This window comes from Littorina saxatilis, linkage group LG4 (genome assembly GCF_037325665.1).
Source record: "Littorina saxatilis isolate snail1 linkage group LG4, US_GU_Lsax_2.0, whole genome shotgun sequence".
NCBI classification, from domain to species: Eukaryota; Metazoa; Mollusca; class Gastropoda; order Littorinimorpha; family Littorinidae; genus Littorina; species Littorina saxatilis.
In genome coordinates this window covers 449,286-476,785 of record NC_090248.1, presented here as the reverse complement: position 1 = coordinate 476,785, position 27,500 = coordinate 449,286, and the positions used below count along the sequence as shown (strand labels likewise).

At 46.9% G+C, this 27,500-nt stretch overlaps 1 protein-coding gene across 1 annotated transcript in view; it reads left to right on the top strand.

Annotated features, from left to right (window-relative positions):
• LOC138963734 (dynein axonemal heavy chain 12-like) overlaps nucleotides 1–27,500 on the top strand; it is a 188,441-nt gene that overhangs the window by 152,147 nt on the left and 8,794 nt on the right. The window contains exons 57-66 of the mRNA XM_070335583.1: nucleotides 2,600–2,792; nucleotides 5,188–5,360; nucleotides 7,326–7,466; nucleotides 9,320–9,478; nucleotides 10,535–10,679; nucleotides 20,294–20,518; nucleotides 22,825–23,004; nucleotides 23,291–23,431; nucleotides 25,532–25,669; nucleotides 26,399–26,632. Coding sequence (XP_070191684.1) covers nucleotides 2,600–2,792; nucleotides 5,188–5,360; nucleotides 7,326–7,466; nucleotides 9,320–9,478; nucleotides 10,535–10,679; nucleotides 20,294–20,518; nucleotides 22,825–23,004; nucleotides 23,291–23,431; nucleotides 25,532–25,669; nucleotides 26,399–26,632 — 1,729 coding nt within the window. The remainder of the gene's footprint in view (nucleotides 1–2,599; nucleotides 2,793–5,187; nucleotides 5,361–7,325; nucleotides 7,467–9,319; nucleotides 9,479–10,534; nucleotides 10,680–20,293; nucleotides 20,519–22,824; nucleotides 23,005–23,290; nucleotides 23,432–25,531; nucleotides 25,670–26,398; nucleotides 26,633–27,500) is intronic.

The following is a 27,500-nucleotide window of genomic DNA, read 5'->3' as shown; positions in this document are numbered from 1 at the left end:
CGATGGAACTTTCCTATCTAAAGGTCTGCGCTGGCGATATGGATTATTAGTTGATATTAATGGTGGCAATATCGCAAGTAAGTAGTTTGGCACCTTACGGTGTACAATCTTGTGAAATAATATCAATTTTTGACATTTACGCCTCTCTTAAAGTGAAATAAAGTCTGACTCGCCGTACAGTTGTTGATGGCTTGTACCGCGGACTGCTCCAACAATGGTCTTCATCTTTCTTTCTTTCTTTATTTGGTGTTTTACGTCGTTTTCAATCACGAAAGTTATATCGCGACGGGGAAAGGGGGGGAGATGGGATAGAGCCACTTGTTAATTGTTTCTTGTTCACAAAAGCATTAATCAAAAAATTGCTCCAGGGGCTTGCAACGTAGTACAATGGTCTTCATCTTCAAGGCTTCATCTTTGGCGGGAAGTGATGTCTGAAGAGGTTGATTTTGTGTGTTAGTGTTAGTGTGTGTGTGTGTGTGTGTGTGTGTGTGTGTGTGTGTGTGTGTGTGTGTGTGTGTGTGTGTGTAAGAGAGAGAGAGAGAGAGAGAGAGAGAGAGAGAGAGAGAGAGGGGGGGAGGAGTTTTGTGCAATAACGCATCCTTTGAACACTTCTATGACAAATGACCAAAATATCGTTTTTCTAGCTAAGGACCCGCTCCTGCCAAGGGTATAGTACCTAGTAAACGCCCACCCCCCACTTTTGGGCAAAACTGGTACATAGGGTGGGTGGGCGTATACAAGGTAGTTAATGGTAATATCATGTTAACCATCAATTTAAAAAAAAAACTCATTCTCGCCTAAAATTATTTTTTTAAATCAATTTTGATATTACAACGTACTCTTTTGCACTCGAAGAAAATAAACAAAAACAAACACATGACAAATAGTAAGAAAAAAAAATAAGGCCTGATGGCGATTAGAACTCGACTCAATCGCGCATCAGGCGAATTCGATAACCGTTCGGCTACGGAATCAGACACCAAAATCTCACCACTGTAATGCATTAAACAAGACGCAAGCACGCTTTCGCAACACGCCGTTATGATCGAGCATCGGTTGAAATCTTTCGCGAGCAGAAGCTCGTATTTGACCGCAATGCATCGGTGCTTAAATGACACCAATGTGTGTCCATGAGGGACATAAATCTACGAACAATATTTGAACAAGATTTATTCAAACTTGACGGTTTTAATGGACAGTGTTGGTGAAGTTACTGACAGGTAGCGACTTTACAGGAGGGGGATGGGTCCTCTAACTTTACAGCTCGGAGACAACCCGGTAAGGACTTACCGGTGTTTCATAAATAACACTTAGCAGTTGGCGGACTTATTGAGTTTTACAGGCCATTATATGAGTTGCAGCTTTTTCAAGAATAAATCTTGTTCAAATATTGTTTGTAGAGAGGAGCAAGCATGAGGAATCTCCTATTCTAAAAATAACCTTCCGCCAGACACACATTAATACCGGGGAAAAATAAATAATTACTGGGCAGTAAAAATAAATACCGGGCGGTAGTTAAACGACAGTTTGACTTTAAAGGACACAATGTTGCAGCTTTTTCAAGAATACGGGCCCTGAACTCTGTCCTTATAGTGTCAGACTAACCGGCCTCCTGAGCGAGTCACTTTCCAAGGGAAGCTAAATTCGCGTATTGAAACAGTACTGTCGTCTGGGATGCCGTTTTCAGTATTCTGAGCGTTGAAGAATTTGTAAAGAGAAGACACGACAACAGCAGGAGAAATAAAAGTCGTGTGTGCATTTTTTGGCTTTTGGAGGGACGATTTTGAGTTTGAATCCGTGCTTGCCATGCTCCTAAAGCGTGTAACATACAATCTTGCACACGTTTGCTTTAGTAGTATCAAAGAAGGAAAGAGAGAATACTACATGGCTTGCTGTGTCGTACCAGATTTACACGAGGTTTTTTTTTAAAATATTGAACTGCGAGCGAAAGCGAGCTGTTCACTATTTGAAAAAGCAACGAGTGTAAATCTGGTACGACACAGCAAGCCATGTAGTATTCTGTTTATCCTACATACTGTACTTACGTGTATTTTACTGAAAATCTCCTGCAGTCGAGGCAGCTAAATTGCAGACGCTTGTTTTGGATCTCTTCTAAAGCCTCGTGCAATCTATTACGTCAAAGCAAAGAAACGTCACTCTGAAAGTGTGGCGTGACGTGTTAGTTCTAAAGATTCATCGAGGGTAATTAGCGAGCGCAATTTTTGTTTCTATAATGACGTTTGTCTCGGTGACTTTGGCATCATAAGCAGTGGAAAAACAGGTCCTTGCCAGACTTGCTTGACATGACCTCATTTACATGATATACACACGTGTGATTTGAACGATTATTATCTCACGGGTGTCTCTCTCACGTATGTAGGATAAAGCGTGTGGCATAGCCACATTTCTCAGTCAAAAGGAGATTCTGTTTGCACGAAGTTACCGGATTTGCCATGACGTGAAATCACATGATGACTTGTATTTTGGGTGAAGGGGGAAATAGCAGTAGTCAAGTGGTAAAAGAAGCGAGGCGGTTGAAGCATAACCATTGCATAGCCGTTGACGTGGTGTGCCCCTCCCCCGCCCTCCCGCTGTACAGGCCGGAGTTGGAGCACGAGCGGCAGCAGCTGATCATCACGACAGCGGCCAACAACAAGCAGCTGAAGGAGATCGAAGACAAGATCCTGCACACCCTGTCCGCCTCCCAGGGCAACATCCTTGAAGACGAGTCCGCCATTCAGGTCCTCGACTCATCCAAGGTCCTCGCTGTCGACATCTCCAAGAAACAAGAGGTAGGTCGCAGGATCGTCACCCTTGTTTCTCTCGTTTGTCTTTACCGTTACCCTTGTTTCTCTCGTTTGTCTTTACCGTTACCCTTGTTTCTCTCGTTTGTCTTTACCGTTACCCTTGTTTCTCTCGTTTGTCTTTACCGTTACCCTTGTTTCTCTCGTTTGTCTTTACCGTTACCCTTGTTTCTCTCGTTTGTCTTTACCGTTACCCTTGTTTCTCTCGTTTGTCTTTACCGTTACCCTTGTTTCTCTCGTTTGTCTTTACCGTTACCCTTGTTTCTCTCGTTTGTCTTTACCGTTACCCTTGTTTCTCTCGTTTGTCTTTACCGTTACCCTTGTTTCTCTCGTTTGTCTTTACCGTTACCCTTGTTTCTCTCGTTTGTCTTTACCGTCACCCTTGTTTCTCTCGTTTGTCTTTACCGTTACCCTTGTTTCTCTCGTTTGTCTTTACCGTTACCCTTGTTTCTCTCGTTTGTCTTTACCGTTACCCTTGTTTCTCTCGTTTGTCTTTACCGTTACCCTTGTTTCTCTCGTTTGTCTTTACCGTTACCCTTGTTTCTCTCGTTTGTCTTTACCGTTACCCTTGTTTCTCTCGTTTGTCTTTACCGTTACCCTTGTTTCTCTCGTTTGTCTTTACCGTTACCCTTGTTTCTCTCGTATGTCTTTACCGTTACCCTTGTTTCTCTCGTTTGTCTTTACCGTTACCCTTGTTTCTCTCGTCTGTCTTTACCGTTACCCTTGTTTCTCTCGTATGTCTTTACCGTTACCCTTGTTTCTCTCGTATGTCTTTACCGTTACCCTTGTTTCTCTCGTATGTCTTTACCGTTACCCTTGTTTCTCTCGTATGTCTTTACCGTTACCCTTGTTTCTCTCGTTTGTCTTTACCGTTACCCTTGTTTCTCTCGTTTGTCTTTACCGTTACCCTTGTTTCGTTTGTCTTTACCGTTACCCTCGTTTCTCTCGTTTGTCTTTACCGTTACCCTTGTTTCTCTCGTTTGTCTTTACCGTTACCCTTGTTTCTCTCGTTTGTCTTTACCGTTACCCTTGTTTCTCTCGTTTGTCTTTACCGTTACCCTTGTTTCTCTCGTTTGTCTTTACCGTTACCCTTGTTTCTCTCGTTTGTCTTTACCGTTACCCTTGTTTCTCTCGTTTGTCTTTACCGTTACCCTTGTTTCTCTCGTTTGTCTTTACCGTTACCCTTGTTTCTCTCGTCTGTCTTTACCGTTACCCTTGTTTCTCTCGTTTGTCTTTACCGTTACCCTTGTTTCGTTTGTCTTTACCGTTACCCTTGTTTCTCTCGTATGTCTTTACCGTTACCCTTGTTTCTCTCGTTTGTCTTTACCGTTACCCTTGTTTCGTTTGTCTTTACCGTTACCCTTGTTTCTCTCGTATGTCTTTACCGTTACCCTTGTTTCTCTCGTATGTCTTTACCGTTACCCTTGTTTCGTTTGTCTTTACCGTTACCCTTGTTTCGTTTGTCTTTACCGTTACCCTTGTTTCTCTCGTATGTCTTTACCGTTACCCTTGTTTCGTTTGTCTTTACCGTTACCCTTGTTTCTCTCGTATGTCTTTACCGTTACCCTTGTTTCTCTCGTATGTCTTTACCGTTACCCTTGTTTCGTTTGTCTTTACCGTTACCCTTGTTTCGTTTGTCTTTACCGTTACCCTTGTTTCTCTCGTTTGTCTTTACCGTTACCCTTGTTTCTCTCGTTTGTCTTTACCGTTACCCTTGTTTCTCTCGTATGTCTTTACCGTTACCCTTGTTTCTCTCGTATGTCTTTACCGTTACCCTTGTTTCTCTCGTTTGTCTTTACCGTTACCCTTGTTTCGTATGTCTTTACCGTTACCCTTGTTTCTCTCGTTTGTCTTTACCGTTACCCTTGTTTCTCGGCCGACGTCCTCTCTGTAGCTGCAAGTGATGCTGGCCTTGCTGAATGGGTTGTTGACGTTTATATCTGGCAGGAAGTGACATTAGGGTTTATAAGCCTGATTCCGTTAGAAAGATAGTACCGTAGTGGGGTAGTCAAGGGTTGCGTAAGTTGCGTAAGTTGCAATTACAATAACGTCCTCCACATTAGTCTTGTGTTTCTAAGTGCACATTTATAAGTTGATCTTGTTCTGCTCCTCCATGGATTTGTATTTATGTATCTGAATAAAATGCTATTTAAACCCCAAGTTGCGCAAATAGGTGAGAGGTTATAGCCTCCAAGCCGTGAGACCATTATCACAAGCGGTAAAACTATGCGAGTAAGCGGTCTGCATGTTACCATGTAGTAAGCCGTTTTGACAACGAACCTCTCCTCACCCGCGCTGTATTGCCAGATGTGGCGCACGGTTACGTTAGCGTTAACCACGAGTGACTTAACGTCCGTATTGACTGACACTGCTTGTGGTGCAGGTGGCCAAAGAAACGGAGAAGAAGATTGAGGCGTCACGCATGGGTTACCGCCCCATCGCCCGCCACTCATCCGTGCTCTTCTTCTGCCTGACTGAGCTGCCCAACATCGACCCCATGTACCAGTACTCTCTCACCTGGTTCGTCAACCTCTTCATCGCCTCTATACACGACAGGTGAGACATACACCCCATGTACCTGTACTCTCTCACCTGGTTCGTCAACCTCTTCATCGCCTCGATACACGACAGGTGAGACATACACCCCATGTACCTGTACTCTCTCACCTGGTTCGTCAACCTCTTCATCGCCTCGATACACGACAGGTGAGACATACACCCCATGTACCTGTACTCTCTCACCTGGTTCGTCAACCTCTTCATCGCCTCTATACACGACAGGTGAGACATACACCCCATGTACCTGTACTCTTTCACCTGGTTCGTCAACCTCTTCATCGCCTCGATACACGACAGGTGAGACATACACCCCATGTACCTGTACTCTCTCACCTGGTTCGTCAACCTCTTCATCGCCTCTATACACGACAGGTGAGACATACACCCCATGTACCTGTACCCTCTCACCTGGTTCGTCAACCTCTTCATCGCCTCTATACACGACAGGTAACGGCATGTTGTGCATCATAGAAGCTGCACATTTGCAGTTTGTGCGTTGTGTTCAATAATCAACTTTGATCAATGTTTCTTATACTTGAGAATGAAAAGAAACCTTGCCAATGTGTGAGTTTAGTGGTAGAAATGTACTTCAGTGTTTCTTTGGTATGACCGTCCCCATGCCCCACCAGAAACAATGCACACATCATATGACTGACTTGATACTGTGCTTTTCACGCACAATCCATTCCTGTATTTCTTTGCGTGGATTTACTGCATGGGGAACATGAGATTTATTTCCCAGCTGGAAAATAAATCTCATGTTCCCCATGCAATAAATCCCCGGTTCCCATAGTTGCAGGAAGCAGGTTATACATGGATAATCAAAAGCAAACCCAATAGAAACGCTCGGGGATTTTTCGGCTCTTTTCATTGGCGTTTCCCCTGACCTAGACAGACGACACTGCTTTGCAAAGTTCCAAAAACGAACTGGCAAACTGGCAAAAGTAAACAAAATACAAAACTAATTCATGTAAGGTCATAAATTCATCACAAACTAATGAAACCTAGCGATATGTTTTCACTTCTTCCAAAGTCAAGGAGTGCGTGTATCTGTGTTTCGATACATAGACGTTCGGAGAAACACGAACGTCAAACCAATTGACCCCTGACACACACATTTTGACCCGTGCGCAAGACGTTGTATCGATAAACGAAGCGCGAATAAGAAATAGTAATAAAACTTAAAAGCAAAGAACATAGCAACAAGAAATGCAAACATCTGACAAAGCCGAGCAAGCAGACTGACAGGTCTAATGAAAAACAAAGAGACAATGAGTCGGAAACAAGATCGCGGTTCTTTCCTTCGCTGCACGACGCAAATCTTCTGTGACCTTTGACCCAACGTGCCTTGCTGCACGATGCAAATCTTCTGTGACCTTTGACCCAACGTAGCTTCCACATTCGATCACTAAGCTTAATATTTACAACTGAAAAACGAGGGGGTGGAATACTGAGAGGAACCTACAGAACTGTGCATCCTCAAACCTGACCGACTTATCTCAACATGTTATGAACTCAAAACACAGAGAAAGTTGCTTCCACACGCCAGCTTTGATTGCAATAACGTGCTGGGGCCCCAAAACATGTATTATCGAAAAGAACCTCGTGTTTCAAAGCATGGCTCCCTGTGTTGATTTTGCACTTATTTTCTCACTACCAAAATGATGACAAAAACGATGTTTGGTGGTTTGTTGTCAGACTGGTCAGTTGTTTTTTTTTAAGCTGGTCTGTCAACAAGCCATCAAACATCTTATAATGTTGTGTCCTTTAGTTCGGTGAAAACTCAAGCTACAAGATGTTAGTTCATTGTGTGTGAGTTTATTGTCACTATTACTGTAGTGTGTGTGTGTGAGTTTCTTTTCAAGTTTTGTGTATGTGTGTGTGTGTATTGTCACGTTTTGTGTAGTGTGTGTGTGAGAGTGTATTGACAATGTGTACTGACCACGCGCATCCACCCCACAGCAACAAGTCCAAGATCCTTGACCGCCGCCTGCGCTACCTGTCTGACCACTTCACCTACAACCTCTACTGCAACGTGTGTCGCTCGCTCTTTGAGAAAGACAAGCTGCTCTTCTCTTTCATCTTGTGCTGCAACATTCTCAAGTAAGTGGGGCTTTGTGTCTACATGCCTCCTGTGTGTGTGTGTGTGTGTGTGTGTGTGTGTGTGTGTGTGTGTGTGTGTGTGTGTGTGTGTGTGTGTGTGTGTGTGTGTGTGTGTGTGTGTGTCCCGTGAGTGACTGCTTAGGAGTTTTAGATGTATTTTAGTGCAACTCTCATTTTTTTAATAAATGTGATATGTTCATACCTGTCAAGCTCTTGTGGACTCTCACCATAAGATGTTGCTCACAAAACCATAAGTTTGCACCAAAAAGCATAAGACAACGTGCAAAATTGCAGAAGTCGTTAGATTAATCACCACAAGAACTAAATACCTGCACACACACACACACACACACACACACACACACACACACACACACACACACACACACACACACACACACACACACACACACACACACACAAAACAAGAAATCAGCCTTATTTCACACATAAGAAAAACACACTTTTCTCAACACTGAACTGCACTGTTTTGTGTCATTTTGAAATGCAAAGCATGTTTAAATGTAAATTGTACTGAAAATCACCTAAATATTGTACCAAGACAGTGCGTACACTTCCAACCAGACACACATTTAGTGATTTACACCCCTCACACACATTTAGTGATTTACACCCCTCACACACATTTAGTGATTTACACCCCTCACACACATTTAGTGATTTACACCCCTCACACACATTTAGTGATTTACACCCCTCACACACATTTTACCAGAATGCACAAAAACACCACGTCATGATAGTAAAGGCACAAGACAAGTGTGTTTTAACAACATTCATTCTTTGAGCACAGTGATTCAATCATGAATGGAAACCCCCACCACAATGTGCAAAAGAGAACATTTTAGCCAAACAGAACATGTAAAACACACAAGTTACAAGCCAGAAACTCATGAGTGTCTCAACAATCAAAGACAAATACCAGATCAACACAAATATGACATGTAAATGCTTTAGTTTGAGGTCGCGCATGTTCTAAAAACAAGTCGTATATGATCGGTTGTGACAAACATCCGGTGCCAACTTTCGCTCTCTGCCTCTTCGAAAATGCATCATAACGCCCTTATTTTTTATTTATATGGTTCACACTTGGTACAACGTGAGAAAATACTGTGTAGATACTAGAACAACAAAAATATTACATGTAAATGCTTTAGTTTGAGGTCGCGCGTTTTCTAAAATCAAGTCCGACATGATCGGATGTGACAGGAATCCGGCTACTTTCACTTTCGATCGCTAGCTCTTCGAAAATGCATCACAACTCCCTTAGTTTCATTTCTATGGCTTAAAACTGCGCACAACGTGAGAAAATACCTTGAAGATACCGAGAACAACAACAATAGTACATGTAACTGCTTTCATTTGAGGTCGCGTGTGGTCAAGCGTGGTCGCACAGTACTCGGTCAGATCGCGCTGACGGTTTGCACATATACACATGTACTTCCGCCGGATCAGTTACCGCGAGAATTTTTAGCTGTTACTTTGTTCTCGAAAGAACCTTTGCGATCTTTTTTTTATTTGACCAAATTGTTTTGTAAAAACCGTAAGAACTTCGGCATACCCCGTAAGACTTGAAAAAACATCAAAATTCCGTAAGAATTACGCGAAACACGTAGGACTTGATAGGTATGTATGTTATTGTGTTTAATTTGTGTCTGTCTGTGTCTGTGTCTGTGTATCTGTCTGTCCCTCTGTCTTGCCTGTCTCAGACTCTCTCAGTCTGTCTGTCTCTCTCCCCCTCTCTCTATCTTTCTCTCTCTTTTCACCCCCCCCCCCCCCCTCTCGTGTGGAGTGTTGTGTGCGCTATGACTATAAGAGCTGACTTATTGCAGAGCGCGGCACGACATGGTTCAGAAGGAGTTTCTGTTCCTGCTGACGGGGGGCGTGGGGCTGGAGAACACGCGCAAGAACCCGGCGTCACAATGGCTGCTCGACAAGTGCTGGGACGAGATCTGCAGGCTGGTCGACATGAAGGCTTTTGAGGGATTCAGGTGAGACGGCTGTGATGGTTAGTGCTGGGTTGAGAGTCAGTGCTCTGTTGTCGGGGGGACACCAAGGCCTTTGAGGGATTCAGGTAGGATGACTGATAGTTAGTGCTGGGTTAGTGCTGGGTTAGTGCTGGGTTAGTGCTGGGTTAGTGCTGGGTTAGTGCTGGGTTAGTGCTGGGTTAGTGCTGGGTTAGTGCTGGGTTAGTGCTGGGCTAGTGCTGGGTTAGTGCTGGGTTAGTGCTGGGCTAGTGCCGGGTTAGTGCTGGGTTAGTGCTGGGTTAGTGCCGGGTTAGTGCTGGGTTAGTGCTGGGTTAGTGCTGGGTTAGTGCTGGGTTAGTGCTGGGCTAGTGCTGGGTTAGTGCTGGGTTAGTGCTGGGCTAGTGCCGGGTTAGTGCTGGGTTAGTGCTGGGTTAGTGCTGGGTTAGTGCTGGGTTAGTGCCGGGTTAGTGCTGGGTTAGTGCTGGGCTAGTGCTGGGTTAGTGCTGGGCTAGTGCCGGGTTAGTGCTGGGTTAGTGCTGGGTTAGTGCTGGGCTAGTGCTGGGTTAGTGCTGGGTTAGTGCTGGGCTAGTGCTGGGTTAGTGCCGGGTTAGTGCTGGGTTAGTGCTGGGTTAGTGCTGGGCTAGTGCTGGGTTAGTGCTGGGTTAGTGCTGGGTTAGTGCTGGGCTAGTGCTGGGTTAGTGCTGGGTTAGTGCTGGGTTAGTGCTGGGTTAGTGCTGGGCTAGTGCTGGGTTAGTGCTGGGTTAGTGCTGGGTTAGTGCCGGGTTAGTGCTGGGTTAGTGCTGGGCTAGTGCTGGGCTAGTGCTGGGTTAGTGCCAGGTTAGTGCTCTTTGACAAGTGATTAGTTGTTAGGGGGACATCAAGGCCTTTGAGGGATTTAGGTGGGACTGGTAGTTAGACATTGGTTTGGAGCTCAGCATAAAGACAATAACAGGCCTCCGTAACCCTTACATGCAGGACTACATGGAGGAGCAGCCTCCTTCCAAGCTCAGTCTAGCATATTCGTAGGGACTTACAGGTATCCTTTTGTGTGTAACCGGAAGAGCGTGTGTGTGTTAACAGGGAGAGCTTCGAGCAGAGCGTGGATCAGTGGCGCGAGTACTACAACTCCAAGGAGCCCCACAAGACCAACATCCCGGAGCCCTGGCAGTCCAAGCTCAACGAGTTCCAGAGGATGATCGTGCTTCGCTGTATAAGGCAGGATAAGGTCAGGGTCATTGTGTTGTATCAGACAGGACAAGGTCAGGATCACTGTGTTGTATCGATATATCAGACAGGACAAGGTCAGGGTCACTGTGTTGTATCAGACAGGACAAGGTCAGGGTCACTGTGTTGTATCAGGCAGGACAAGGTCAGGGTCACTGTGCTGTATCAGACAGGACAAGGTCAGGGTCACTGTTGTATCAGATAGGACAAGGTATCAGATAGGACAAGGTATCAGATAGGACAAGGTATCAGACAGGACAAGGTATCAGACAGGACAAGGTATCAGATAGGACAAGGTATCAGGCAGGACAAGGTATCAGATAGGACAAGGTATCAGGCAGGACAAGGTATCAGATAGGACAAGGTATCAGATAGGACAAGGTATCAGACAGGACAAGGTCAGGGTCACTGTGCTGTATCAGACAGTACAAGGTCAGGGTCACTGTTGTATCAGGTAGGACAAAGTCAGGGTCACTGTGTTGTATCAGAAAGGTCAAGGTCACTGTGCTGTATCAGGCAGGACAAGGTCAGGGTCACTGTTGTATCAGACAGGACAAGGTCAGGGTCACTGTGTTGTATCAGGTAGGACAAGGTCATGGTCACTGTGTTGTATCAGACAGGTCAAGGTCACTGTGTTGTATCAGGCAGGATAAGGTCAAGGTCACTGTGCTGTATCAGACAGGACAAGGTCAGGGTCACTGTGTTGTTTCAGGCAGGACAAGGTCAGGGTCACTGTGTTGTATCAGACAGGACAGGGTCACTGTGCTGTATCAGACAGGACAAGGTCAGGGTCACTGTGTTGTATCAGACAGGACAAGGTCAGGGTCACTGTGTTGTATCAGGCAGGACAAGGTCAGGGTCACTGTGTTGTATCAGACAGGACAAGGTCAGGGTCATTGTGTTGTATCAGGCAGGACAATGTCAGGGTCACTGTGTTGTATCAGACAGGACAAGGTCAGGGTCACTGTGTTGTATCAGGCAGGACAATGTCAGGGTCACTGTGTTGTATCAGACAGGACAAGGTCAGGGTCATTGTGTTGTATCAGACAGGACAAGGTCAGGGTCACTGTGTTGTATCAGACAGGACAATGCCAGGGTCAGTTTGCTCGGTGTTTGGGCACAACTTTCGCTGAAAGTAGAACGTTTGAATGAAATGACAAGGGAATGAATATTCCGAAATAGTACCCGCTGATAGGACAAAACAAAAAAGAAGTCTGATCTTAAAAAATAAAAATAAAAAAAAATTAAACAAGTCGCGTAAGATGAAATTAGTCAAGCTGTGGAACTCACAGAATGAAACTGAACGCACTGCATTTTTTCACAATGACCGTAGTCCACCGGTTTGTGCAAAACGGAGTGAAACTGACGAGCCTGTTCAGCGCAGTAGTGGTTTCGCTGTGCTGCATAGCACGCTTTTCTGTACCTCTCTTCGTTTTAACTTTCTGAGCGTGTTTTTAATCCAAACATATCATATCTATATGTTTTTGGAATCGGGGACCGACAAGGAATAAGATGAAATTGTTTTTAAATCGATTTCGGAAATTTAATTTTGATCATAATTTTTATATTTTTAATTTTCAGAGCTTGTTTTTAATCCAAATATAACATATTTATATGTTTTTGGAATCAGGAAATGATGTACGAAATTTGGTGTATGAATATGTTTTTGTTTTTGCTAACCTTGATCAAAACAAAACGTGCTGAATGCAATATGTTTATTAGCAAACGCTCGCAGCGTCTTCGAACCGCACAGCGACTTGTTGCCCTCAACCCTTCTCCTACCTCCACTTCTCTCACGCCCACCACCCCCACCCAATGTACCACTACCCCTCCCCAGCACCCCCCCACCCTTTCCCTGCTTCCTTCTATCCCTCCCTATTCTCCCACCACCCCTCCCCATTCTCTCACCACCCCTCCCCATCCTCCCCACCCCTCCCCGTTCTCCCACTACCCCTCCCCAGCACCCGCCCACCCCACATCAGCATCCACCCACTCATTCCAAAAACACCCTACACCTCTGCCTCCTCAACTCCCAGTCAGTGAATCCAGAAGGCAAAGCAGATCTGATAGCAGACTACATTATAGACTTAGACTTAGAACATTTTATTCACATAAAGGGTAGACATTTTAGGCCATAGGCTTAATCTTACAATGTGCCCTTTACATTCACACAAACACATATTCACGCGTGCGCCCGACTAGAATCATAGAAACATCAAGCATACAGTAATAATAAATGAGAAAAGTAGTAGAAAATACATGAATGGAACATCAATAAAGCAATTACAGAATGGAACATTAATTACGCAATCACATTTGCGCACTCACACGCAGACGCACAAGGAGGAACACATATAATACTAATAATAATATACACACAACTAAGTGCCATTCAACAAGCACACAGTGAGCCTACCAAGACAGGTAGATTTAGCATTATGTAGGCATGCAGCAGTCAATATTTCAGAGTAATAAAATAATTATAATTAACAAAGCTAGCTACAATACCGGCAGCGTAACTTATGAAGACCTCAGTATGTGTTTCTTGAGGGAGGTTTTGAATGCGTTCAATGAACGGCACGTTTGTACATTCGAAGGAAGAGAGTTCCACAGTGAAGGTCCCACAAAAGCAAAGCTAGTTTTGTATAGATCTATGCGAGTCCTTGGTAATATATATATAGATTTGTTTGACACATAGCGCTCGGAAGCTTTAGTCAAGAATGCATTTAGGTATGGTGGGGCCAGCTCATTGAGCGCCTTGTACATTAGAATTAAGATGTTGTAATCAAACTGCTGTTGAAGTGGAAGAATATTGGCTACCTTCAACTTTTCTGACGTGGACAGATAAGGATTGGTTACAATAAGCTTAGCACCTCTTCTGTGCAAGGAGTTTAGTTTTTTCATTATATCTTTACTGGCACCGCACCATACAGTGGAGGCATAATTAATATATGATAGACAGTGTGCCACGTAAAACATTTTCAGTCCCTCCTTGTCTACAAAGGGTTTTAGTTTAGATAAGAGATGGAGATTGCTTGACAGCTTTTTACAGATATTCTTAACGTGTATGTTCCACCTAAGCTCCTGGTCAACTTCAATTCCTAGTACTCTGTGTGATGAAACCTGTTCTATAGGATCTGAGTGCAGTTTTAAGTTGAGGAGAAGGGGCGCTCTCTGATGTTTCTGTCTAGATGTGACTACCATACTGCTGGATTTTTTGGGATGCAGGGTCATTTTGTTGTTACTACACCACTGTTCAACGTCGTTGATTCCCTGCTGAAGGTCAGCCTCCACTTGAACTATTTTTTTGGACGATGAGTGAAGAGAGCTATCATCAGCAAAAAGCTCACAAGATACATTTTTATTCGTAATATGCAAAGGTAGGTCGTTTATGAAGATACTAAATAAAAGTGGGCCAAGAATGGACCCCTGAGGAACTCCGCAATTTAGAACACCATCTTGTGAATATTGACCATTTAGATATACCCGCTGGGATCTGTTCGTGATGAACGATGCAAGCAACTTAACTGTATCACTGTTGTTTATATAAAACTTTAGTTTAGTTATGAGAATATTGTGATCGACTGTTTCAAACGCTTTCCTCAGATCGAGGAAAACTGCACCAACTAATTTGGAATCGTTGATAGCTGACAGCCAGGTGTCACAGAGACGGACAAGAGCCGTGGAACAAGAATGAAACTTACGAAAACCAGATTGGAATTGGTAAAAAAAGATCGTGGCTTTCCATGTGATGGATTACATGTTTATGGATATGCATCTCAAGAGGCTTACAGAGCACCGATAGAACAGAGATAGGACGAAGGTTGTTGATGTCGCTAGAATCCGACGTCTTAGGAATAGGAATAACTTTAGCACATTTCCACTCCAGAGGGAAGACCTTTGTTTTAATACATAGATTGTACAAGAACGTCAGGGACTCTACTATATACGGAAGTGAAAGTTTTAGAAAGAAGGTACTAATAGTGTCTACGCCCACGGACTTTTTATTCTTGAGGTCAGATGTATATTTCCCTACTTCATGAACTGCCAGTGCAGGGATAGGGCTCTGGTCAGCAGACCGCAGCCGGTCACTACAGAAACTCTCAAGGAGAGGGTTAGAGAACTCGTTTTGTGTGGCTATAGAATTAGATTGGGTAAGGAGGGACGCGGCGGACAAGAAGTGGTTGTTAAGTGTGTCTGGCGATTCCACGACCGAGGGCGCTAAAGACGGCTTACGCTGCTTATGCGTAACCTCGTTCATGGCACGCCAAGTTAGACGCCCTGTTCATCACCGAGACGTGGCTGCGACCTGGTGATGACCCCAAGATCAAGCAGCTGACCCCCGCAGGGTACAAGACAGTCTCCTTCCCCCGCCCGGCTGGGAGGGGTGGTGGCATCGCCGTCGTCTACAAGGACCACATGCATGCTGCAGCGTCCTTCCCGGACAGCCTCCCCTTCCCCCACACCACCTTCGAAGCCGTGGAGATGACGGTCGCCACCACCACCACCCTCACCTTCCTGTGTATATATCGCCCTCCCCCTAACACCAAGAACAAGCTGAAGGACTCTACTTTCTTCGACGAGTTCTCCCAAGCCCTCGACCACTACAACGTGACGTCCCACAGCGCCATCGTCCTCGGCGACTTTAACATCCACTGGGACTGCCCTGCCAACGCTGACACCAAGCGGGCCCGTGCGCTGTTGGACAGCTACAGTGGGGACCAGGTCGTTCCTTTTCCCTCCCACTCCCGTGGCCACATCCTGGATTGGATTGTCACTCGACCCTCGGACAATCTGGTCTCCAGCCTCGTCGCCAACGACCACCTTGTCTCCGACCACACTGCCATCAACTTCGTCGTCAACATCACCAAGCCAGCACAGAAGCGGAAGATGGTCACACGTCGCAAGCTACGAGACATTGAGACAGATGCTTTTGGAGACGAAGCTGCCCTTCTGCTTGCCCAGCGAGACCCGTCCTCTGACCCCGCCCATTTCTTCAGCTTGACTCTGCGCCAGCTCCTCGACAAACACGCCCTGCCATCCCTATGCGTAGTCTCTGAGCGACAGCCGGCTCCCTGGTTCTCTGAGGACATCACAGCCGCCAAGATCGAGAGACGGCGAGCGGAGCGTGCATGGCGACACTCTGGCCTGGAGGTTCACCGGCAGATTCTCAGGAATGCGCTGCTTCGAGTCACGCAAGCCATCACTGCTGCCAAGGTCGAGCACTTCCACGACCGCATTGCCAACGCCTCAGAGACTGTGCCAAAAGGTCAGGTGTCATGTCTACTGTCCCGAATGACACACGATTGCTGACATTTCACCATTGCCAACAGAATAAACAAATAAGAAATAGGTAGAAAATGAATGTGAAAACTGACTTTAATTGTTGATCAGTATTTTCTATACCACTAACAAATAATCTACTTGCACATAGCTGTTTGGCAAATGTATGTTGCATGGGACACACTGACATGAAAGTGGAAGATGTTTTTCCCTCTAGAGAAACTACATATCAAGTTACACTTTTTGTGCTCTTCCATTCCAGTTGGCAATCAATTGTTAACGCATGTTATTAGAAAAAATAGAACGAAAACAGATTAGATAGAATGAAAAATGTACTGGTGATGTCATTTGGGACATACTGACATGAAAACGTCACCTTTTGGCACAGTCTCCTCATCATCGAGGGAGCTGTTCTCCATCATGTCCTCTCTCCTGGGCTCCTCCCCCGCTGCCCCCTTACCCACTGCTCACCCACCACAAGATATCCCGGAGTTATTCTCGGAGTTCTTCAAGGACAAAATTGACAAACTTCGGAGAACACTCGATCAGCAGCCCTTCGTCCCGTCCCCACCCTCACCCTCCTTCTCCGGCTCCCCCCTCACGTGCTTTCAGCCTGTCACTCAAACCCACGTCAAGCGACTCATCACCAAGACGGCCATCAAGACCTGCGAGCTAGACCCCCTGCCAGGCTTCCTCTTCACCAAGTGTCTGGACAAGCTCCTGCCGTCTATCACAGATATCATCAACATCTCCCTGGCCACAGGCGTCGTTCCCGACTGCTTCAAGTCTGCCGTTGTCCGCCCACTCATCAAGAAGCCCGGCCTTGACGTCAACGAGTTGAAGAACTACCGTCCTGTGTTCAACCTGCCCTTCCTCTCCAAGCTTCTGGAGCGTATCATCCTGGAGCAGTTGAGCGCCCACCTGTCTCGGAACTCGCTGATGCCAGTGTACCAGTCAGCGTACCGCCCTCACCACAGCACCGAGACGGCGCTCCTGCAAATCACCACGGACCTCCTGAACGCAACAGATAGCGGTCTCGTCTCTGCCCTTGTGCTGCTGGACCTTTCCGCGGCCTTCGACACGATCGACCATCAGCTACTCGTCGATCGCCTCAGTTCCACGCTCGGCATTCACGACACCGCCCTCTCTTGGTTCCGGAAATACCTCCAGAACCGCTCTCAGACTGTCACCACTGATTCGTTCTCTTCTCAGCCTGTCCCTGTCCGCTTCGGCGTCCCACAAGGGTCTGTCCTCGGCCCTGTCCTTTTCACCCTGTACACCCAACCCCTCTCCCTGGTCATCGAACGCCACGGCTTGAACTACAACTCCTTTGCCGATGACACGCAGCTCCAGAACAGCGCCAAGCCGGAGGACGTTGACCATCTCCTGGGATCCATCTCCAGTTGTTTCACTGACATCAAGAACTGGATGACTGAGAACAAGTTGAAGCTGAACAGTGAGAAGACAGAGGCCCTTCTCGTTGGAACACGACAGAAGATTGCTTCCCTCACTGTGACTGACCTCCAGCTGGATGATGCGACTGTTCCATTCTCCCCTGCTGTCAAGAGCCTTGGCGTCTTTCTCGACTCCACTCTCTCCATGCAGACACACATCTCCTTCATCATCAAGACCTGCTTTTTCCACCTACGACGCATCGCCTCCATCCGTCGCTACCTCACCCACGACGCCTGTGTCAACCTGGTTGTTTCCCTCATCTTCAGTCGTCTGGACTACTGCAACTCCCTTCTGGCTGGCCTCCCCGCCTCATCCATTCATGGCATACAACGAGTCCAGAACGCTGCTGCCAGGCTGACGTTGAGGAAGACGAAGCGAGACCACATCACCCCCCTACTTCGCTCCTTGCACTGGCTCCCTGTCAACACCCGAATCTCCTGCAAACTGTCCACTGTGGTCTACAAGTGTCTCAACGACTCTGCTCCCGAGTACCTTCAATCCTCCCTGGACCTGTACACCCAGCCCTCCGACCGTCCCCTTCGTTCTGCTGCTGACCCACTCCGCCTTCACATCCCTCGCTCGAAACTCGCATCTGCTGGTCAGCGTGCATTTCCCTCCGCGGGCCCCTCCGTCTGGAACTCCCTGCCGCTTGAGCTTCGCCAGAGCCCCTCTCTTGACGCGTTCAAGAGTAGGTTGAAGACTCAGTTCTTCCCGTAGCTGGCTGCGACTTTCATGTTCGACGTGATGTGTTGTGCCCCAAAAGACATTCTTGTGCTGTGCTCTGTGAGAGGTGTTTTCTTTGTGTTTGATATTATTTTGTTTGGACTTAGCTATTGATGTGTACATTGTTGTTAAACAGTTGTTTGTTGTATGTTTATCAGGGTTTGCTAGTGTGTGATAGGGTTTGTGTCCGTCTGTAGATGTTAGTTTCTTTGTTAGTCCTGTGTTGACAACTCTTCGACAAGCGCTTAGAACTGTACCCACGGAATACGCGCTATATAAGCTTCATATTGATTGATTGATTGATTATTGCAGTGTCTGTGACCAGCACACGGTCCGCCCCGTGATGCGGAGGTCGTGGGTTCGAACCCCGGCCGGGTCATACCTAAGACTTTAAAATTGGCAATCTAGTGGCTGCTCCGCCTGGCGTCTGGCATTATGGGGTTAGTGCTAGGACTGTTTGGTCCGGTGTCAGAATAATGTGATTGGGTGAGACATGAAGCCTGTGCTGCGACTTCTGTCTTACACGCCATGATTGCAGTGTCTGTGATCAGCACACGCCATGATTGCTGTGTCTTTGATCAACACACGCCATGATTGCAGTGCCATTGATCAACACACGATCAACACACGCCATGATTGCAGTGCCATTGATCAACACACGATCAACACACGCCATGATTGCAGTGTCTTTGATCAACACACGCCATGATTGCAGTGCCATTGATCAACACACGATCAACACACGCCATGATTGCAGTGTCTTTGATCAACACACGCCATGATTGCAGTGTCTGTGATCAACACACGCCATGATTGCAGTGTCTTTGATCAACACACGCCATGATTGCAGTGTCTTTGATCAACACACGCCATGATTGCAGTGTCTTTGATCAGCACACGATCAACACACGCCATGATTGCAGTGTCTTTGATCAACACACGATCAACACACGCCATGATTGCAGTGGCTTTGATCAACACACGCCATGATTGCAGTGTCTGTGATCAACACACGCCGTGATTGCAGTGCCATTGATCAACACACGCCATGATTGCAGTGTCTGTGATCAACACACGCCATGATTGCAGTGTCTGTGACCAGCACACGCCATGATTGCAGTGTCTTTGATCAACACACGCCATGATTGCAGTGTCTTTGATCAACACACGCCATGATTGCAGTGCCATTGATCAACACACGCCATGATTGCTGTGCCATTGATCAACACACGCCATGATTGCAGTGCCATTGATTAACACACGCCATGATTGCAGTGCCATTGATCAACACACGCCATGATTGCAGTGTCTTTGATCAACACACGATCAACACACGCCATGATTGCAGTGTCTTTGATCAACACACGCCATGATTGCAGTGTCTGTGATCAGCACACGCCATGATTGCAGTGTCTGTGACCAGCACACGCCATGATTGCAGTGTCTTTGATCAACACACGCCGTGATTGCAGTGTCTGTGATCAACACACGCCATGATTGCAGTGTCTTTGATCAACACACGCCGTGATTGCAGTGTCTGTGATCAACACACGCCATGATTGCAGTGTCTTTGATCAACACACGCCGTGATTGCAGTGTCTGTGATCAACACACGCCGTGATTGCAGTGTCTGTGACCAGCACACGCCATGATTGCAGTGTCTTTGATCAACACACGCCATGATTGCAGTGTCTGTGATCAACACACGCCGTGATTGCAGTGCCTGTGACCAGCACACGCCATGATTGCAGTGTCTTTGATCAACACACGCCGTGATTGCAGTGTCTGTGATCAACACACGTCATGATTGCAGTGTCTTTGATCAGCACACGCCATGATTGCAGTGTCTGTGACCAGCACACGCCATGATTGCAGTGTCTGTGACCAGCACACGCCATGATTGCAGTGTCTGTGATCAACACACGCCATGATTGCAGTGTCTTTGATCAACACACGCCATGATTGCAGTGTCTGTGATCAACACACGCCGTGATTGCAGTGTCTGTGATCAACACACGCCATGATTGCAGTGTCTGAGATCAACACACGCCATGATTGCAGTGTCTTTGATCAACACACGCCATGATTGCAGTGTCTGTGACCAGCACACGCCATGATTGCAGTGTCTTTGATCAGCACACGTCGTGATTGCAGATCGTGCAGGCGATCCACGGCTTCGTGCTGGAGAAGCTTGGCAAGAAGTTCGTGGAGCCGCCGCCCTTTGACCTCGCCAAGTCGTACACCGACTCCAATCACTGCACCCCACTCATCTTCATCCTGTCGCCCGGCGCCGACCCCACCATGAGTCTCCTGAAGTTCGCCGAGGACAAGAAGTTTGGCGGCGATAAGTTCAACTCCATCTCTCTGGGACAGGGCCAGGTCTGTGCTGTGTAGTATTCGTTGTGTGTCTTGGTTCAACTCCATCTCTCTGGAACAGGGACAGGTCTGTGTAGTGTTCGTTGTGTGTCTTGGTTCAACTCCATCTCTCTGGGACAGGGCCAGGTCTGTGTTGTGTAGTGTTCGTTGTCTGTCTTGGTTCAACTCCATCTCTCTGGGACAGGGCCAGGTCTGTGTTGTGTAGTGTTCGTTGTGTGTCTTGGTTCAACTCCATCTCTCTGTGACAGGGCCAGGTCTGTGTTGTGTTGTGTTCGTTGTGTGTCTTGGTTCAACTCCATCTCTCGGGGACAGGGCCAGGTCTGTGTTGTGTTGTGTTCGTTGTGTGTCTTGGTTCAACTCCATCTCTCTGGGACAGGGCCAGGTCTGTGTAGTGTTCGTTGTGTGTCTTGGTTCAACTCCATCTCTCTGGGACAGGGACAGGTCTGTGTTGTGTTGTGTTCGTTGCGTGTATTGGTTCAACTCCATCTCTCTGGGACAGGGCCAGGTCTGTGTTGTGTAGTGTTCGTTGTGTGTCTTGGTTCAACTCCATCTCTCTGGGACAGGGACAGGTCTGTGCTGTGTTGTGTTCGTTGCGTGTATTGGTTCAACTCCATCTCTCTGGGACAGGGCCAGGTCTGTGTTGTGTAGTGTTCGTTGTGTGTCTTGGTTCAACTCCATCTCTCTGGGACAGGGACAGGTCTGTGTTGTGTGTCTTGGTTCAACTCCATCTCTCTGGGACAGGGCCAGGTCTGTGTTGTGTTGTGTTCGTTGTGTGTCTTGGTTCAACTCCATCTCTCTGGGACAGGAACAGGTCTGTGTGGTGTTGTGTTCGTTGCGTGTCTTGGTTCAACTCCATCTCTCTGGGACAGGGACAGGTCTGTGTTGTGTTGTGTTCGTTGCGTGTCTTGGTTCAACTCCATCTCTCTGGGACAGGGCCAGGTCTGTGTAGTGTTGTGTTCGTTTTGTGTCTTGGTTCAACTCCATCTCTCTGGGACAGGGCCAGGTCTGTGTTGTCTAGTATTCGTTGTGTGTCTTGGTTCAACTCCATCTCTCTGGGACAGGGCCAGGTCTGTGTTGTGTAGTGTTCGTTGTGTGTCTTGGTTCAACTCCATCTCTCTGGGACAGGGCCAGGTCTGTGTTGTGTTGTGTTCGTTGCGTGTCTTGGTTCAACTCCATCTCTCTGGGACAGGGACAGGTCTGTGTTGTGTAGTGTTCGTTGTGTGTCTTGGTTCAACTCCATCTCTCTGGGACAGGAACAGGTCTGTGTTGTGTTGTGTTCGTTGCGTGTCTTGGTTCAACTCCATCTCTCTGGGACAGGGACAGGTCTGTGTTGTGTTGTGTTCGTTGTCTGTCTTGGTTTAACTCCATCTCTCTGGGACAGGGCCAGGTCTGTGTTGTGTTGTGTTCGTTGCGTGTCTTGGTTCAACTCCATCTCTCTGGGACAGGGCCAGGTCTGTGTAGTGTTCGTTGTCTGTCTTGGTTCAACTCCATCTCTCTGGGACAGGGCCAGGTCTGTGTAGTGTTCGTTGTCTGTCTTGGTTCAACTCCATCTCTCTGGGACAGGGCCAGGTCTGTGTTGTGTTCGTTTTGTGTCTTGGTTCAACTCCATCTCTCTGGGGCAGAGCCAGGTCTGTGTAGTGTTCGTTGTGTGTCTTGGTTCAACTCCATCTCTCTGGGACAGGGCCAGGTCTGTGTTGTCTAGTATTCGTTGTGTGTCTTGGTTCAACTCCATCTCTCTGGGACAGGGACAGGTCTGTGTTGTGTGTCTTGGTTCAACTCCATCTTTCTGGGACAGGGCCAGGCCTGGGTTGTGTTCGTTGTGTGTCTTGGTTTAACTCCCTCTCATCCAAGGTGATGGTCGGGGTGTGTGTATGCAGTGGGTGATGGATGTGTGTTTGGGGGGGGGGTGATTTTGGGGTGTCTGCATCAACATGACATTGTCAATACATCGCTCATGCATGGTGTTATACCTTTCCTGGGGGGCTGATACGTAAGACATACGGTTTACTCGAGGATTAAACGAACAACTGTACACAACAGCGATAAGACATAACGTGTTCGTAAGCTTGAAGACATAAGGTACACGTCATGCGGTACATCTATATCATCATGAGTGTTACACGTCATGCGGTACATCTATATCATCATGAGTGTAGGACAACAGTTACACGTCATGCGGTACATCTATATAATCATGAGTGTAGGACAACAGTTACACGTCATGCGGTACATCTATATAATCATGAGTGTAGGACAACAGTTGTAACAAGTGGCAGGACGTGAGGTAAGACGCCAGGCATCCCTTGCAGGGCCCCATCGCGGCCAAGATGATCGAGGAGGGGCAGGAGAAGGGCACGTGGGTGATGCTGCAAAACTGCCACCTGGCGGTGTCGTGGATGACGGCCATGGAGAAGATCTGTGAGGACATGCTGCCCGAGAACACGCACAGGGACTTCAGGCTCTGGCTCACCAGCTACCCCTCCCCAAAGGTAACAGACAGACAGACACACAGACACACAGACAGATAGTCGGACGACCGCCGGGCTGAAAGCGAGAGGCGAGGATGAACAATTTCTCTTTCCAAACTGTGTGTGGTTCAGTTCTGAGACAGAAACACGTGCGTTATCAAAGCTCTTTTTCTTTTTAGAGGAAAATATGTTCTGATGTATGACTGTTTGGCAACAGAAAGTAGTTTATCAGTGTGTGTGTGTGTGTGTGTGTGTGTGTGTGTGTGTGTGTGTGTGTGTGTGTGTGTGTGTGTGTGTGTGTGTCTAGTTCCCTGTGACAGTGCTGCAGAACGGGGTGAAGATGACCAACGAGCCGCCCACCGGACTCCGCTCCAACATCCTGCAGTCCTACACGAATGACCCCATCAGTGACCCCGAGTTCTTTGACGGCTGTCCCGGCAAGGAAGAGGTAAGTGAACCCTACGGTGAGCCCTCAGTGACCCCGAGTTCTTTGACGGCTGTCCCGGCAAGGAAGAGGTAAGTGAACCCTACGGTGACTCCATCAGTGACCCCGAGTTCTTTGACGGCTGTCCCAGCAAGGAAGAGGTAAGTGAACCCTACGGTGACTCCTCAGTGACCCCGAGTTCTTTGACGGCTGTCCCGGCAAGGAAGAGGTAAGTGAACCCTACGGTGACCCCTCAGTGACCCCGAGTTCTTTGAAGGCTGTCCCGGCAAGGAAGAGGTAAGTGAACCCTACGGTGACCCCTCAGTGACCCCGAGTTCTTTGACGGCTGTCCCGGTGTAGGATCCGGTCCGGTCCCCCCTCTGAAGTAGTCCCCCGCGGGACCAATTCGTGGCAAAAACTGCTCTATAATGGTCCCCCCTTAGACATCCAGCCTCGTTTTCGACTGGTCCCCCTGAGCGATTTTGGTCCCCCCTCGCATCCAAAATAGGCCCCCTCTCGAACTGGTCCCCCTCTTTTCTAACCAATGTAGAGCTATGTCAGTATTTATTTTTAACTTTATTGTTACAAAACTTTATTGTCCCCACAGGGCAATAGGAACATTTTTTTTTAATATTTTTTTTATCTCTGGAACCTGGCTCCTCTTTGCTACGAGGATTCCGTCGTGGTAGAGCACATCCTCTGGAATTGTGTATTTTGCAGTGACCCCGAGTTCTTTGACGGCTGTCCCGGCAAGGAAAAGGTAAGTGAACCCTACGGTGACCCCTCAGTGACCCCGAGTTCTTTGACGGCTGTCCCGGCAAGGAAGAGGTAAGTGAACCCTACGGTGACCCCTCAGTGAGCACATCAGTGAGCACATCAGTGGCCCTATATGTGCCCCTATACCTGTGACCCTATATGTGCCCCTATACCTGTGACCCTATTTGTGACCCTATCAGTGTCGTTGACTGGGCGGACAATGATAAGCCGGAAAAGACATGCACTGTTGTGTTGTTACAGTCGTTCTGTCTGTGTTACTGTTGTGTCGTTACAGTCGTTCTGTCTGTGTTACTGTTGTGTCGTTACAGTCGGCCAGTCTGTGTTACTTTTGTGTCGTTACAATCGTTCAGTCACGTGTTACTGTAGTGTCATTACAGCCTTACTGTTGTGTCGTTACAGTCGTTATGTCTGTGTTACTGTTGTATCGGTACAGTCGTTCAGTTTGTGTTACTGTTGTGTCGTTACAGTCGGCCAGTCTGTGTTACTGTTGTGTCGTTACAGTCGTTATGTCTGTGTTACTGTTGTATCGGTACAGTCGTTCAGTTTGTGTTACTGTTGTGTCGTTACAGTCGGCCAGTCACGTGTTACTGTTGTGTCATTACAGCCTTACTGTTGTGTCGTTTCAGTCATTCAGTCTGTGTTACTGTTGTGTCGTTACAGTCGTTCAGTCTGTGTTACTGTTGTGTCGTTACAGGCGTTCACTCTGTCTTACTGTTGTGTCGTTACAGGCGTTCACTCTGTCTTACTGTTGTGACATAGTCTGTTCACTCTGTCTTACTGTTGTGTCGTTACAGGCGTTCACTCTGTCTTACTGTTGTGTCGTTACAGTTGTTCACTCTGTCTTACTGTTGTGTCGTTACAGTTGTTCACTCTGTCTTACTGTTGTGTCGTTACAGTTGTTCACTCTGTCTTACTGTTGTGTCGTTACAGTTGTTCACTCTGTCTTACTGTTGTGTCGTTACAGTCGTTCAGTCTGTGTTACTGTTGTATTGTTACAGCCTTACTGTTGTGTCGTTCAGTCTGTGTTACTGTTGTATTGTTACAGCCTTACTGTTGTGTCGTTACAGTTGTTCACTCTGTCTTACTGTTGTGTCGTTACAGTCGTTCAGTCTGTGTTACTGTTGTATTGTTACAGCCTTACTGTTGTGTCGTTACAGTCGTTCAGTCTGTGTTACTGTTGTATTGTTACAGCCTTACTGTTGTGTCGTTACAGTCGTTCAGTCTGTGTTACTGTTGTATTGTTACAGCCTTAGTGTTGTGTCGTTACAGTCGTTCAGTCTGTGTTACTGTTGTATTGTTACAGCCTTACTGTTGTGTCGTTACAGCCTTACTGTCGTGTCGTTGCAGTCGTTCGAGAAGCTGCTGTTCGGCCTGTGTTTTTTCCATGCACTGGTTCAAGAGCGCAAGAAGTTCGGGCCGCTGGGCTGGAACATCCAGTACGGCTTTAACGAGTCAGACCTCCGCATCTCTGTCCGACAGCTTAAGGTAGGCCGCCCCACTTACGTGCCCTGATTGTCTGTGTGAATCGAATATCGGATTTAAACAAAAGTCTTACGTCACTGTATCATTCTGTATCACTCTGTATCACTCTGCATAGCTGACGTACGTATCACTGTGTATCACTGTGTTTTCACGTTATCACTGTATCACCAGATGTTTATCAACGAGTACGAGGACAGCACACACAAACACACACACACACACACACACACACACACACACACACACACACACACACACACACACACACACACGCACATACACGCAGACATTAGTTAAATTGTTGTTGAATTAAAAAGTAATCTAATGGAAATGTAACCTGTAATGTAAAAGAAAACAAAATTAAAATTTCATTAAAAAAAAAGACCAATGAAGAAGGATATGCTCACCGCCCAAAAAGAAAGAAAAAAAAAAAAAAAAGAAAGACGAAAGAGGCAAAAAAGATGGGTTGAAGCAGCCTTGCATGCAACTGAGGTCAAAAAAAAAAAAAAAAAAAAAAAAAAAAAAACCGAGTACGAGGACGTGCCGTTTGACGCCATCACGGCTACATGACGGGGGAGTGTAACTATCACAGTATCACTGTATCACTGTATCACTGTATCACCAGATGTTTATCAACGAGTACGAGGACGTGCCGTTTGACGCCATCAGCTACATGACGGGGGAGTGTAACTATCACAGTATCACTGTATCACTGTATCACTGTATCACCAGATGTTTATCAACGAGTACGAGGACGTGCCGTTTGACGCCATCAGCTACATGACGGGGGAGTGTAACTACGGTGGCCGCGTCACGGACGACTGGGATCGCCGCCTGCTGCTAACCATTCTCAACGACTTCTACAACCTCAAGGTGGTGACGGAGCCCAAGTGCGCCTTCTCGCCCAGCGGACTGTACCACGTGCCCCCCAAGGGCAGCTACGAGGAGTACGTCGACTTCGTCAAGGTGGGTCTCGGCTAGTCACATTAGTTGCCATGGTGACTCGTAGCCACACGTGTCGGCATGGTGACTGATCTCAGTGACTTGGGAATCACGTCTACTTCGTCCAGGTGAGACTCGGCTAGCCACATTAGTCGCCATGTTGACTTCCAGCCAGGCTCTGTCGGGTACTTCGCCCACTTCATCAGGGTAGCTTGTCAAGACCACCTAGACTTTCAGCAAATGACACAACTAAGTTTGAGAATGGGACTATGCATCCATCAAGGAATGATTAAGAATAACAGGATTCCTCCATAGTCTGTCAAGGAATGATAAAGAATAAGAGGATTCTTCCATGGTCCGTCAAGGAATGATAGAGAATAAGGGTATTCCTCCATGGTCCGTCAAGGAATGGTAAAGAATGACAGGATTCCTACATAGTCCGTCAAGGAATAATACAGAATTAAAGGATTCCTCGATGGTCCGTCAAGGAATGGTAAAGAATAGCAGGATTCCTCCATGGTCCGTCAAGGAATGATAAAGAATAAAAGGATTCCTCCATGGTCCGTCAAGGAATGATAAAGAATAACAGGATTCCTCCATAGTTCGTCAAGGAATGATAAAGAATAAAAGGATTCCTCCATAGTCCGTCAAGGAATGATAAAGAATAAGAGGATTCTTCCATTATCCGTTTAGGAATGATATAAGTATAAGAGTATCTCTTCCTCCATGATCCGTCAAGGAATGGTACACAATAAGACGATTCTTCCATAGTCCGTCAAGGAATGGTAGAGAAAAAGAGGATTCCTCAACGGTCCTGGCAGTGTACTGAACGAGGTGTGTGTGATGTGTGTGTGTGTGTGTGGGGGTGTGATGTATGTGTGTGGGGTGTGTG